The sequence below is a fragment of the Selaginella moellendorffii genome, unplaced genomic scaffold (assembly GCF_000143415.4).
Source record: "Selaginella moellendorffii unplaced genomic scaffold, v1.0 SELMOscaffold_32, whole genome shotgun sequence".
Taxonomy (NCBI): domain Eukaryota; kingdom Viridiplantae; phylum Streptophyta; class Lycopodiopsida; order Selaginellales; family Selaginellaceae; genus Selaginella; species Selaginella moellendorffii.
In genome coordinates, this window is record NW_003314293.1 from 50,454 (window position 1) to 63,397 (window position 12,944).

At 48.0% G+C, this 12,944-nt stretch overlaps 4 protein-coding genes and 1 long non-coding RNA gene across 5 annotated transcripts; 2 read left to right on the forward strand and 3 right to left on the reverse strand.

The window, feature by feature from the left end:
- The first annotated feature begins 497 nt into the window (after positions 1 to 497).
- On the forward strand, positions 498 to 2,415 carry LOC9638379 (caffeoylshikimate esterase). The gene is made up of 8 exons (XM_024681897.1): positions 498 to 948; positions 1,004 to 1,033; positions 1,105 to 1,231; positions 1,288 to 1,434; positions 1,520 to 1,650; positions 1,743 to 1,880; positions 1,940 to 2,038; positions 2,152 to 2,415. The coding sequence occupies exons 1-8, from the start codon at positions 670 to 672 to the stop codon at positions 2,368 to 2,370; spliced, it is 1,170 nt and encodes a 389-aa protein (XP_024537665.1). The 5' UTR covers positions 498 to 669; the 3' UTR covers positions 2,371 to 2,415.
- Positions 2,416 to 4,348: 1,933 nt separating this feature from the next.
- On the reverse strand, positions 4,349 to 7,225 carry LOC112348752 (probable disease resistance protein At1g61300). The gene is made up of 2 exons (XM_024681889.1): positions 6,949 to 7,225; positions 4,349 to 6,895 (listed from the first exon to the last, which is right to left on the reverse strand). Exons 1-2 carry the CDS (start codon positions 7,095 to 7,097, stop codon positions 4,384 to 4,386), a joined length of 2,661 nt encoding a protein of 886 aa, XP_024537657.1. The 5' UTR covers positions 7,098 to 7,225; the 3' UTR covers positions 4,349 to 4,383.
- Positions 7,226 to 7,426: 201 nt separating this feature from the next.
- LOC9638380 (RNA-binding protein 39) lies at positions 7,427 to 10,119 on the reverse strand. The gene is made up of 12 exons (XM_002976877.2): positions 9,619 to 10,119; positions 9,450 to 9,546; positions 9,330 to 9,386; positions 8,979 to 9,034; positions 8,682 to 8,913; positions 8,472 to 8,636; positions 8,334 to 8,417; positions 8,218 to 8,279; positions 8,003 to 8,168; positions 7,860 to 7,948; positions 7,689 to 7,803; positions 7,427 to 7,636 (listed from the first exon to the last, which is right to left on the reverse strand). Exons 1-12 carry the CDS (start codon positions 10,044 to 10,046, stop codon positions 7,589 to 7,591), a joined length of 1,599 nt encoding a protein of 532 aa, XP_002976923.1. The 5' UTR covers positions 10,047 to 10,119; the 3' UTR covers positions 7,427 to 7,588.
- Positions 10,120 to 11,563: 1,444 nt separating this feature from the next.
- Positions 11,564 to 11,787, forward strand: LOC112348753. The gene is made up of 2 exons (XR_002993161.1): positions 11,564 to 11,640; positions 11,704 to 11,787. It is a non-coding gene; the product is annotated as an uncharacterized LOC112348753 (long non-coding RNA).
- LOC9638381 (oxidoreductase UcpA) lies at positions 11,733 to 12,942 on the reverse strand. The gene is made up of 3 exons (XM_002976878.2): positions 12,643 to 12,942; positions 12,199 to 12,595; positions 11,733 to 12,135 (listed from the first exon to the last, which is right to left on the reverse strand). The coding sequence occupies exons 1-3, from the start codon at positions 12,762 to 12,764 to the stop codon at positions 11,839 to 11,841; spliced, it is 816 nt and encodes a 271-aa protein (XP_002976924.2). The 5' UTR covers positions 12,765 to 12,942; the 3' UTR covers positions 11,733 to 11,838.
- Between the last annotated feature and the right edge of the window lie 2 nt (positions 12,943 to 12,944).

A 12,944-nucleotide genomic window follows, 5' to 3' on the forward strand; every position in this document is an offset into this window, starting at 1 on the left:
TTTATATGGTGTGTGTTGTGACAATGATCCTTGGCAAGAGATTTTTATATAATACTGTGGATAAACCTTGGATTACTCAAATCAAACACAGTTCCAGCCCAATCCCATCCAAGCTTTGCTTTTTTTGATAAAGTGGTCTGTGTTTGTGGTTGTGTGCCCGTCCATCCATCGTCCCGGGAAGTGTGCGACGATGTTGACACACTAAACAAACGCAAAGATTCGATGATTGACCGGTTAAAGTTACAAAGTCAAAACTCGCGGTAAGAAAAAAATGGCGGTGAAAGTAAAGAACATATATTCTTTTTGATAACAATAGTTATCTCCTCGTATTCTAGGGACCTGGTTTCACTTGCGACACGTGGCACAATGTGGAGCGGCCAAGGCGTCACACGTGGACCATGGGATCGCGCCGACACGTGGCGAAAATGCGACACTGTGTCCGCCGGTTTTTGGGACACACAAGAAAGAAAATGCGCCATTGGAATTGATTGGCGCTTCTAAAAGCTTCCACTGTGAAAGTTCTTGGAGAGGACGAGGAGGACTAAATAGTAGGAGCCCTAATTTCTGGGCGCGAGCAAAAATATTTCGAGCGATTAGAAAGGGCGATCGATCGATCGGGGCGCGCGATTCGCGATCGTATGAGCGTGATCGATTGCGGCGTGGCGAGGGATGATCGCGGTGATGCATGATTTTGTGGCAATGCTCGTCAACGGGGCGGCTGATGTTTCCAGCAGCGCCAGGTCGTGGAGCGCGGCGGGGGCGCTGCTCGTCCTCCTCTGGATTGCGCTGGCGACGCTGCTGCCGCCGATCCTGAGGAGGATTGAGAGCCATTCGTCGGCGCGGGAGGATGGGAGGAGCGACCGGCTCCAGCGCAATCTGGATTGGGCGACGGAGCGTAGGAAGATTTTTGCCGACTATGAGAAAGTGAGGAGGAGCTTGAATATAGCTGTAAGTTTCCTTTCTTTACTCTTTCTCCTTGGTTCACGATTGGAGCTTTGGCCAGGGACCCTCCACGGGAGTAGTGGCAACAGAAGTAAGTGGAGATTTGTTCTAGATTCTCGTCCATTGCCACGAGTTCTCATAGTCAACGTTTGTGTTCTTCAGGAGTTTAAGGTGAATTCTCGAGGTGTTGAGCTTTTTACAAAGAGCTGGTTGCCGGAATCTGGCCAACCCAAGGGACTGATCTTCTATTGCCATGGATACGGTGATACTATCTCTTTCTTCTTTGAAGGTATGTTTGATCGATTTAGTCGCGAAGACTCATGAGAAGCTCATTGGTCATTGTAGGAATTGCGAGAAGACTCGCTCGAGCTCAATACGCGGTGTTTGGAATGGACTACGAGGGATTCGGTCTCTCGTCTGGCCTACACGGCTACATCGAAAGCTTTGATGTTCTCGTTGATGATGTAATCGAGCATTACTCGTCCATCCGAGGTAGGAGCTTCTTTTCTCGAAGCTTTTTTGTGGTCTACTTGGTAGCCAAGGCTTTTCTAGATTTTGACTCTTGTTCACATGGCAGAACGAAAGGAGTTCACAGGACTTCCATGCTTTTTGTTTGGTGAATCCATGGGAGGAGCCATAGCCATCAAAGCACATCTCAAGCAGCCGAAAGTCTGGGATGGAGCAGTCCTGGTCGCTCCAATGTGCAAGGCAAGTCAACATGTTTGTTCTTCTCGTTGTAGTAACAGCTTTCGACTTGACTTCCAAGCTTTCGACTTGACGTCCAAGTTTTCTCCTCGCAGATTGCGGACGACATGTATCCTCCGTGGATTCTGGTGCAGATTTTAAAGGCTCTCGTCCCGGTTTTCCCCAAGTCAAAGCTACTGCCCACGCGAGACCTTGCTGCCTATGCCTTCAAAGACCCGGAGAAACGCAAGAAGGTACTCCTATTTTCACGTCTTTGAATCTTTGTGACCTTGGAAAAAAAAAAACATCACAGGCATACCACAACGTCGTTGGCTACGTCGATAGGCCGCGCCTTAGAACAGCTTGGGAGTTGCTTGTCACGACACAGGAGATCGAATCGAGCATGAGACAAGTAAGCTTACAATTGCGATATCGTTCACTCTCTCTCTCTCTCTCTCTCTCTCTCTCTTCTGGCCAAGATCATTGATTAACAGGCTTCGTGTCGATTTCTTCCGTGAATGGCAGGTGTCTCTACCGCTGCTCATATTGCACGGTGGTGCCGACAAAGTCACGGATCCATCGGTGAGCAAAGCTTTGTATGACAACGCTAGCAGCACGGACAAGAGGCTCTATCTCTACGAGGGGGTCTATCACGGCATTTTGGAAGGCGAGCCCGACGATACCATCGACAGAGTTTTGGCGGATATTTGCTCGTGGCTTGATCTCCACTCCAAACAAAACTAATGCAAAGAATTGATCTTGTCAATACAAACATCTTTGATACATTTTGATCTTGTGGTACATTCTTTCTTCTTTTTCTCTTTTTCTTTTTGCATGTTTTAAAAATCCTGTTGCGTTGCAATAAAGTCGTAAGGTTTCCAAGGATGACCACTTGTATTACCACCACTGAAGCATCAAAATAGTACCTTGAACACCACTTGAGAGTGTTGAGGTATGGCAATGGTTCCAAAACCATGGCCAAGATCGCGATTGCGAAGGAAGATCTCGAATCGCTCCATATCTATCTCTCCATGATCGTTGATCAAGAAGACCCTCACTAAAAGTCTTGTTGTAAGCCTCCAGCTGACGGATCCCTCCCTTTCAAATGTCGAGGAAACTATTCCCAAGGAGGAAGCAAAGGAAAACAAAGTCCCTCATCACGAAGATCAGTCCCTTGGAGCATGCTTCACTCATCGCCCTCTCTAAGTCCTCCACCTTATAGCCATCTTTCCTCTGGGTTTGCCTGAGAACGTTGATCTTCTTTGAGGCCACACTTTCCAACGCCAGCATGCCTAAATCTGCATCGCGGCTGACGATCCACAGTGGTAGTCTCACTTGTCAAAGCCCTGGGTCCTCCGTCCCAATCCTCGTTGGTTGGCGAGAGAATCCAGGTTTTATGAGTATACCAACTTACATCTAGATGTCACAGACACTTCCTTGGTCTTTGAATGGTATTGGAGACCATAATAAGTAGTTAAAATGATTTATATTTTTTTACCATCAATAACTGCTTTATTCAGATTAATTTTAGTTTCAAAATTTTCATTTAAAAAAGACATGTTTTCGAAAATAAAAATATATTTTAAGTTTAAATGAGTATTTTTGGTATTCATCTGAGTTATTAAAGAATGTGCTTAAAATTTAAAATTATATAAAATATGAGAAAACTATAAAAACCTTTAAGTATATATCTAGAAAGAACTTTTACATATCTATAACTTATGTTATAGATATGTAACTATATCTATAATTTAAATCATTTCATACAAACCCTTTGTTGCAATACTTTTTACAAACTACTTTGCAATTTATTGCAGTGCAGCTTAAATAGATAAACTACTATGACGTATAGCAACAATTTGAGAAAACATAATTAATAAATAAGTAGATACATATATTACAATAAAAAATCTCATACAAAAGCATGCACTTTGTCTTTAGTTCTTTAAAGCTATTAAAAAATTGATAAAAATGAATTTTTGTTTTAAAATAGAGACTAAATAAATTTACTAATTTGGACTTTAGACTTTAATCAAATAGTTCAAATTTTGTTTTCAAATGCCTTAGATTTCAATAAAAGTAAAGTGATGACATTTGGATAAATGTGACTTGTATTTCACACTACCAAACCAAAACAATTTTGGTTAAATTTTTTTTAACCAGTTTTTATTCTTTTTATATAAGAAAGAAGTTTTTTTAACATATATACCATTTATATATCATTTAACATATAAACCATGGATTTGTATACTTATTTTTAACATAAAACTTTTTATTATTTTTATTGGTGTTAGAAAAAATATTTTAGTTTCATTTAATATAAAATTTTAATTTTTAATACCTAATTTATAATATTTATAACATAATTATAAGATAAGATAAATTTTAACACTTTAAAGTATTAAATTTAAAATAAAAATAAAAAATTTCGGCATTGCTAAGTTGAAAAATTAATAAAATATTTTTATACTATATTTGAAAAAATGTATATAAAAATATAATTTATACTATTTTGACATTCTTTGTCAAGAAATATTGTAATTCCAAACCTATATTTCTTCAATGGAAATTAATAGAGCTTTATATTCAACTATTAAAACATATATAAAATAATTTTAATAGCAACATTTATCAATCAAGGCTTCTATGTATAATCAATATAAATTCATATGAAAAGTCATGTAATGAATAAAATAATGAATCTCAACATCCAATCTTTAACAATATAAATACAGATTGAAATAAACTTAGTTTTTCTCAGCATATAGTTTTGAGGTCCTCCTTGCTCCTTAGACGTGCTGGGAGGTCATCAAAGTTGAGGCTGGTGTTTGAAAAGTTAAGCTCAATCAACCTCGGGAACATTTCACGTTCGTCCACGGCACTTGACTCGATCAGCAACTTCTCCAATTTGTAACACTCCCTCACCGACAAACTCTCCAGCTTTGGAGACCATGCCACCACCAGAGGCAGGCACTGGATGCGCGTCCCCTCAAGATTGAGCACCCGGAGCTCACTGAACACGTCCTCTTGCCCCGGAAACTCTTCCAGCAGACCTTTCACCAAGCCTCCGTTCACTACATGAAGCTCCTTGAGCTTTGGGAGCCGAGTTACCGATCGAGGAAGATAGAGCAGGCTCCGACACGAATGAAACTCGAGCTTTGCAAGCACAGGGAATGATCCTGGGTTGAAATCCTTGAGCTCCTCGAATGTGGAGTCCCAGAAAACCAGGGTAGTCAAGCATGGAAAGACTGAAGAGCTTGCAAAGGATGCTGGTGGCATGCTGCAGCCGTGTAGTGTGAGAGACGAGAGCGCCACAAACTTGTCCACCTCTGGGATTTCATCGAAGCAAGTCCCTACCTCGAGCAGCCTCAGATAATCACACCCTTGGAACAGCTTCTTCCACGAGCCATGCAAGGTTTCCACTCGCACCACGCAGGACTCGAGATTGCCCGGCATGGCAAAGAAGTTCCGGAGGTTTGCCACCCTTGCATGGAGTGTCAAGTACCGGAGGTTGGCCAACTTTGCTGGGCTGCTCGAGAAGATCTCTATACTGCCGTGGTTTTTCTCGTCGCTCGAGATCTCCAGGCTCGTCAGCTTCTCAAGGGCATCTAGATCCAGCTTCTCGTCCCGAGGGCTGCGAAAGTTCAGGTGTAATACCTCCAAGTTAGAGAGCTTGTGGAGCATTGCAAACTGGAAGTTTCTAATTCCTTTGAAGCTCGAGCTTGTGAGAAGATCCAAGTATTTGAGCGAGGACATGGTGTAGCAGCACTGGGGGACTTCTTCCAGCCTCGAGTCCCGCAGATCGAGCACTTGGAGTTGCCCGAGGCTGCAAATCTCGCTCGGTAGAACCTTGAAGCTCGTCCCTCTTATGCTCAAGACTTTCAAGTTGATGAAACTCTTGACGGCACTCAATCCACCATCTGCGAGGCTGTTCTTGTCGAGCAGCAAAACCCGAACGTCGTGTGCCACGCCCTCGCTCGGTGGAAGCGAAGAAATCCCGGAAGCTCGCAGCGAGATCCTTCTCACTCCTACCAACTTGGAGCTGAATAGATCTGTGAGCCTCTTCCCTGTCGCTCGTCCAGCCAGAAAAGCACACCCTTTCTCGTGCTCCCCTCGAGGATTGTCGAGGCGGCGCAGGATGAGCTCGCGAAGAACATCGTGAAGGCAGTAGCCACCACCATCAACCTCGACTTCAACCATGGATCTCTTCACCAGGACGTCGAGAATCATCCGAGCTTCGTCCCAGCCGCTGGTCTCGCCCTGCTCCACGGCCAGAGGCGGGATGAGATCGTCTCCTCTCCACAGCGCCACGAGCTCCTCGAGCGTGATCCTGGCGTCTCCCTCGTACGCAGCCATGCAGAGGTAGCACTCCTGGAAGAGCTTCCCATGCTCGAGCGTCAAGAGCTCCTCGTAGCTATAGTCGAAGAGGTGAGACACCTCTCCCTCCTCCTCCAGTGCCGCCACCCCTCGCGCTTTCACCTTCGCGGCGGACGCCTTCCAGCTTGCCCGATCCGTCTTGCCCGCCATGGAAGATCCCACCACCTTGAGCGCGAGCGGGAGTCCCTTGCACGCCGCCGCCATCTCGCCCACGAGATCATCAATCCCCGGCTGCTCGCTCCCGGCGTCCTGGAAAGCGTGCATGCAAAAGAACTTCTTGTTATCCGCGCTCGAGAGAAGCCCCGCCGAGGTAATCACTTCCGCCTTCCTCCGCTCGAGCAGCCCGGAGTTTCGCGTGGTGACGAGCATCTTGCTCCCGTTTGCTCGATCCAGGACGTCGAGCCCATCCAACACCGCGCCTTCCCAGACATCGTCCAGTATGAGCAGCGTTCTCTGGCCGCCCAGAAGATCATGCAGCGTCGACTTGGGCTGATCGAGAGCTCTCCCGCGATCATCGTCCAGGAGGTTGAAGAGCGCCCTCTGCAAGTTCTCCACGCTCGCGTTGCGATGGACGCCCAGGAAGTAGACGCGGCCTTCGAAGTGCTCGTGAACTCTGGCGTCGTTGTTCACCAGGCTTGCGAGGGTGGTCTTGCCGGATCCACCCATCCCGCAGATGCCAATCCACTTCCCCTTCTCCGGGTCCTTGAGCAGCCGGATGATCTCCTCCAGCTTCTCGCTCACTGGCATGATGTTCTCCGGAACTGGCTGCCTCCGGTAGCCGTGAGTACTCCGCTGCTCCACGACCAAGCACGACAAGGTGGCCGCTGGAAGATCGTTGTGAATGCCACAAAAGGAGAGTCTTTGCCTCTTGATCGCGAGCCAGATCCTTCGTCTAGAACAAAGATGATTGAAAGTTATGGATGTGATCACGATCGACAAGCAAACCTTTCAAAGATCTGGTATTTCCTAGCTCCTCGCCTCGCTAGCTCGATCACCTCCGTGGTATCCATGCACCATCGGTTGAATTCTTCCCTCCACTTCTGGAACTGGCTGGATTGCGTTTGGTACCTGTTCTTCGTTGGATTGGACTCCATCTCCTTGAGCAGGCCGACGTATTTGCGGTGCTCCTCGGCTAGAGGCCGGAGCTCCTCCTTGTATCTCGCCACCTTGATAAACTCCCCAGCCACAAACTTGAAAGCGTTTCCTATGACCCAATCGACAATCACTTCAACCATTTTCTTTTCTTTCTTTTAGATTGATCCTAAACATTCAAGTTCTTCCGGAATATATATACGTGGTTGATGCTTTGCTTGTGTAAATCACTTCAATTATCCTATAAGGAAAGTATTTCCATCTTTGCTTAGCTCTACGTAAAGTCGAGCTTCCATACTTTGCTTAGCGCGATATCTTCTTAAATCCATGGTTACTTTGCTTAGCGCGATATCTTCTGATATTAACAGAGAATCAAAGGTAATAAGACCAATAACAGATCACTCTCTGTAAAGTAAAAACCATTAGGAGGAGTAAACCCTCCACTACATTTTTCTTTTTATCTTTTTATCAATCAGCAAAATAAGCACACCCGCTAGAGCTGCTTGCTCTCCGGGAACTTCTCTTCGTAGACTTGCACATTCTGCGAATTCAAGAGCGTTTAGAACTTGAACAAGAAAACAGCATTGCCTTACCATGAATGTCGCCCGAATCGTTTTCCCAGCGAACCATCGTTTGTTCAAGTTTAGCTGCGCGGCCAAAGCATCGATTGCTGTACCGAATCTTACGTAGACGTGCCCCTGACTGTACCTGAAAAAACAAACGCGTAACGCTCCACTGCGAATCACCAAAGGAAAAAAGCTTACTTGTCGACGCTGATATGTTTCACGGGACCAAACTTTGAGCATTCATCCTGCACGTCGTTTTTAATATCGATATCAAACTCTGGATCAGTCTGCACAAAAGCAGATCAAGTTTAGAAGGGCAATCAAAAAGAGAGATTCCAAACCTCTGTGGCTGGATCAAACATGTTCTTCAAAAGTAAGCATTCGCTAGGTGGTCCTATTGGCTCCTCCGGAAGCACCGATCCATTTTGCATCGACAATGCAGAACCTATACCACCGTATACGGGTGGTACAGCCATGGGGGCCTGAGGCTGAAGAGAAGCGGGCGCCCTACAGAGGTTTGAAAATGTGAGAAACTGTAAAGGGAAGGAAAACTTACCCAACACCACCACTGCGGTCAAGCTTTTGCATAAGTAGAGCCCTGGACCGAGCATTCAAAGCCTGCTAATACCAAAGTATCATAATCGGCATTATGTGATCAAAAGCAGGACCTACCAATCCACCTCCCTCATCGTCATCAAGATCATTTTGCGTAGTGCCGATGTCTTGTCCAGTTTGTTGATCGGTAACAGCAGATACCTGGAAACAAACACAGAACAGGCTGAAACCACAGTCCAGATAAAAACAATGTACCTTGATGGCTCGTCCAGCAAGCTCCAAAATTCCATTCAGTCCTTGTTGAGCAGCTCGCGCATCCTCAAGTTTGCTATACTGCACAAAGCCGTACCCTTTACAAAGCCCTGTTTCTTGGTCCAGCGGGAGTTGAACCAGCTCGATGACGCCGAAAGGCTCGAAAACCTGACAAAAAAAGGAGCTGAAAAGTCTAGAAATATTCGTTCTAACCTGCCGGAGCTGGTCCTCAGTGATATTCACATGTAGATTTCCAACGTACAAACGCCGAGCACCACCGGAATAAGGGCCATTGAAAGCTCCCGCGGCTGATCCACCACTAGCTGAGTGAACCAAATTCTTTTCAGCTTCGGACGGTTTTACCATCACATTTTGACCAAGCAGCGGCTGGTTGTTTAATTGGAGGGCCAGCGGAACAGACATGGCATCGTAGAACTCGATATACCTGCGAGAGCATACAAGAAAATTAGAAGACACAAAATCAAGGAAAAACAGAACAAGAAAACGTACCCAACACCCTTAGATCTTCGAGAATTCCGATCCATGATGAGACGCACATCCCGGACCTGTATAGACAGCACAAAAAGCACGTGGAATTTTTTGAGATACTTGTTACGAAAGTGAGAGCGAGAGAACAACCCAGACCACGGCAAGCTAGTGGCTTCAACAGAAGATACCGTTACAGTATTCGGAGCCACAAGATACTTACATGTTTTCCCACGTCGAAAGCAGACAGGTGCTTTTTTCATACTGCAAATAGGAGCACAAATGACTTATCTGATGCGAAGACAAAACGAAATGACCAACTCAGACATTAAACTCACGCACTTCCTATCAGAGCTAGATCACTAGTGTGCTCACCTTTCCGGCTTTGGAGAAAAAATCGTAGACGTGCTTCTCGTCCGCTTTGAGACAAATCTGCAAAATCAACACTTCTCTGTGAGAAGGAAAGAAAAATAAAAATGGAGAACTTTCAAGGACCTGCCAAGCAAAGACTGTTCGCTGATCTCTTTCGGGATCAGGCTCAGACTCCGCTGGTGCTGATTCTTCCTTCCTGTCTCGCCTCTCTCGAGACTTCCTGGACAAAGGAAAAAAAAAACAAACCAAAAAACACCCATTAACTCAAAGAGAAGAGTTTGATAAGACTCACCGAAAGTCCTTATCTTTCTCCCTGTCCTTGGAGCTTGCCCTCTCCTCCTTCTCTTTATCTCGGCTGTGGCGTCGCGAGTCTTTATCCCTGTCATCCCTTCTACTCCGAGACCTTTCTTTGTCCCTATCCCGGTCCCTATCCCTCTCGGATTTCTCCTTGTCGTCGCCGCGCCCTCGATCTCTATCCTTCTCCCGCTCATACCTGGAGCTCCTGTGTTCCCGGCGCGACCGCTTCTCTCGATCGCCCTTATCCCTATCGCGCTCCTCGTCCCCCCGCGAGCGCTTGCTACTGCGGTGTTCGCTCTTGTGCCCATCGTCCTCCGCCGCCGCCACCGCCTTGGCGCCCTCGCCATTTGCCCCGGCTGTAGCACCGGCGGCAGCGGCGCTCTCAACCGTCTTCTCCAGGTACTCGTACTCGTCGAAATCCATCTCCGCGCTCTAGATTTCCTCCTGTGCCGGTGCCGGATAGCTCATCCTACTTCAAGAACCCTAGAAATTTCGATGAGCCCTAACCCTAGATCTGCAGTATATTCGTCTACAATTTAGAGGTCTTTTTTATCTTTATCCAGTTAATTTATAAAGGGCCGCCATATCCACATTCTTCGGCTAGCTAGGTTTTGGAAGAGTGGATCCATGGCGTCGTCTTACGCGCTCGCGGATTTCGTCGGCAATGGCACGCTCAAGGAGATCATCGATTCGCTTGTCGCGGATGGCTGGGACGACGTTCCGACGATCAAGATGATGAGCAGCGAGGACATGGAGGCGCTCAATCTCACGCAGCAGCAGCGGGTATGAATTTCTTCCAGCTTTCGATTGTCTTGCGGCGATCTAACGAAATTTCTTGCGATCTAACGAATTTCTTGCAGGACGCGCTCGAAATCCGCAGCTACTTGCACGATCGAGCGCTCATGGAGTACGCAGACAAGCTGGAAGCGTCCGGCAAAACCCTGGCGGAGCTGATCGGCGAATCCCCCACCGCGCTCGCCAGCCAGTTTGGAATGAAGCGCGGCCACGTCGCGCGATTCGTTGATCGCTCCGTCGCGTGCGGCATCCGGATGCCGCCATCCTTGTCGCTGCCGGCCTCGCGAAGAACACGCTCCACAGTATCGACGGTATCTTCCAAAGATTCTCAGCCGGAGGAGTCCGACAGTGCTCGTCCCGCCAAGAACCCTAGTCCTCCTCGAGATGATCCGTCCAAGAAGGAGACCAAGGGGATCGTCGCGTCGGCGCCAGCGGTCCCGAAGCTCTGTGGCCTCATCCCTTCCCTGCATGTCGACGAGAATGTGACGCCGATCGAAGTCCTCGAGAAGATCAGCGTGCAGCGCGTCACTCCAGAGCACAAAAGGGGCAGCTCCATCGATGGATGGAGCATCGATTCGGGCGTGGCATTGCCTCCGCCGATCAAAGCGGCGGATCTCTGGAGCCGTCGCCCGGCATTGCTGTTCATCATGAGAAGACCCGGGTAAGTGCAAGTTTGAGAGTTTGAGACCGAGTTCCTTGAGAGATTCGTGTTCTTCTCGCTAACTTGTTTCATAGATGTGTCATGTGTCGAGCCGAGGCACACCAGCTCTACGCTCGCAAGCCGATCTTCGACGCCATGGGCGTTCATCTCGTGGCAGTCCTTGGCGAGTACATGGAAGCCGAGGTAACTTTGAGCGATTCTTTCCTGAAAACATCATCAAAAACTCTTTTTTCTAGGTGCGAGCGTTCTGGCCTCGCTACTGGGGAGGAATGGTGGTGGTGGACAAGAACAGGGAGTTTTTCCAGGCGCTCGGAGGTGGCCGGTTGCTCAAAGACAACCTTGTGACGGGCTTTTGCTTCAACGCGGCAGCTCGGATGAATTACAAGCGCGCGCAGACGAGTGGAGCCGAGGGGAACTTTGTGGGAGAGGGCCTGATCAAAGGCGGACTCTACATCATACGTGCTGGGAAAGCGCTGGGTTGCAAACCCGTTCGTGGAAAGGAACTTTGGAGACTGGGCTCCCGTGGAAGAGCTTCTCAGCGTATGTTCTTCGTTTCAGCCGGTATGTTGAAGGATAGAATGGTTTGATCCATCCGAGACGCTGATGAGTTTTCCTGCCTTGCAGAAGACCGTGGATAAGAGTCAAGACTGAGTGATCGATCTGTAAGATTTTCTGTGATTTATACGAGCGTGTGTACATTACTATCGATGTGGATTTTCTCATAGCGTTTTTTCAGAGATGTCTGGTTGAAGAAGGTTATCAAAAACGCGACTTTAGCCGAGGCCTCACCAACGACTGACCGCCATCCACCGCAACGGTGGTTCCAGTGATGAAAGACGAATCCTTGCTCACGAAGTAGAGCAGGCTCGAGGCCAAGTCGCGGGAACCATCGGCCCAGCGCTCCAGCGGAAGAAGCTTGCTCACGCTGCTCGTCGTCAAGGCCGTGTTCTTGCCACTCGAGTTTGCCGAGATCATGGCCGCTGCGTCCGACTCACTCCAGCCACGAACAACGCAGTTGACGCGGATGTTGAATTTGCCGAGCTCCATCGCCAGCGCCTGGCCAGGAATATCGAGATCGATCAAAAACTTTCCAGAGGTATGGAACTTTTTCTCTCTCACCTTGCTCAACTGATGGACTCCCGCAATGCAGGTGCCGTAGATCCCCGCTCCTGGAAACAATCCTCGCTCGCTCCCAGCGATGGACGTCACAAACACGATCGATCCACCTGCTCCGGAGAGTTTCATGCGTCTCGCCACGGATCTACTCACCAGCCAAGCCGCCTTGAGGTTCTTTTCCACCGCTCCATCCCAATCTTCCTCGCTCGCTTCCAGCACCGGCTGAAAGCTCCCTTGATCGTGATCACACAAGAAGACGAGCGCATCGATCCGCCCAAAAGCCGCCCACGCGCTGGCGATCGATTGCTCCACGCTCGCTTCATCGCCACGGAGATCGAGCTCCACGAATCTGCAAGACGCTGGGGCAATTGGAGCCGGTCGGCCACCCGCGATCACGATCCTAGACAGGGAAAAGCGTGAAACTCGAATCGAGCGGAGCTCACTTACTTGAAATCGCTGGATGCCAGAGTGAAGAGCAGAGTGTCACTCTCTTGCGTTGCAGTCACGAGGAGCAATACTGCCATAGCTTCCGGGTCTAGGGTTCCTCCTTGCTGATGTGGACAATTCATAAAGACTTAGGGCTGATGTGGATACCATATAAACATTTTAGGGCCGACGTGGACAAATCACATAGAGATTTAAGGGCTGGCGTGGCCCCGTGACACAAACCGTCACTCCTATTTTGAAAACTAGAAGGGAGAGAGGAGCGATGGTGAGTGGAAAGGAAATGGCGGAGAGGAGAGGCGGCG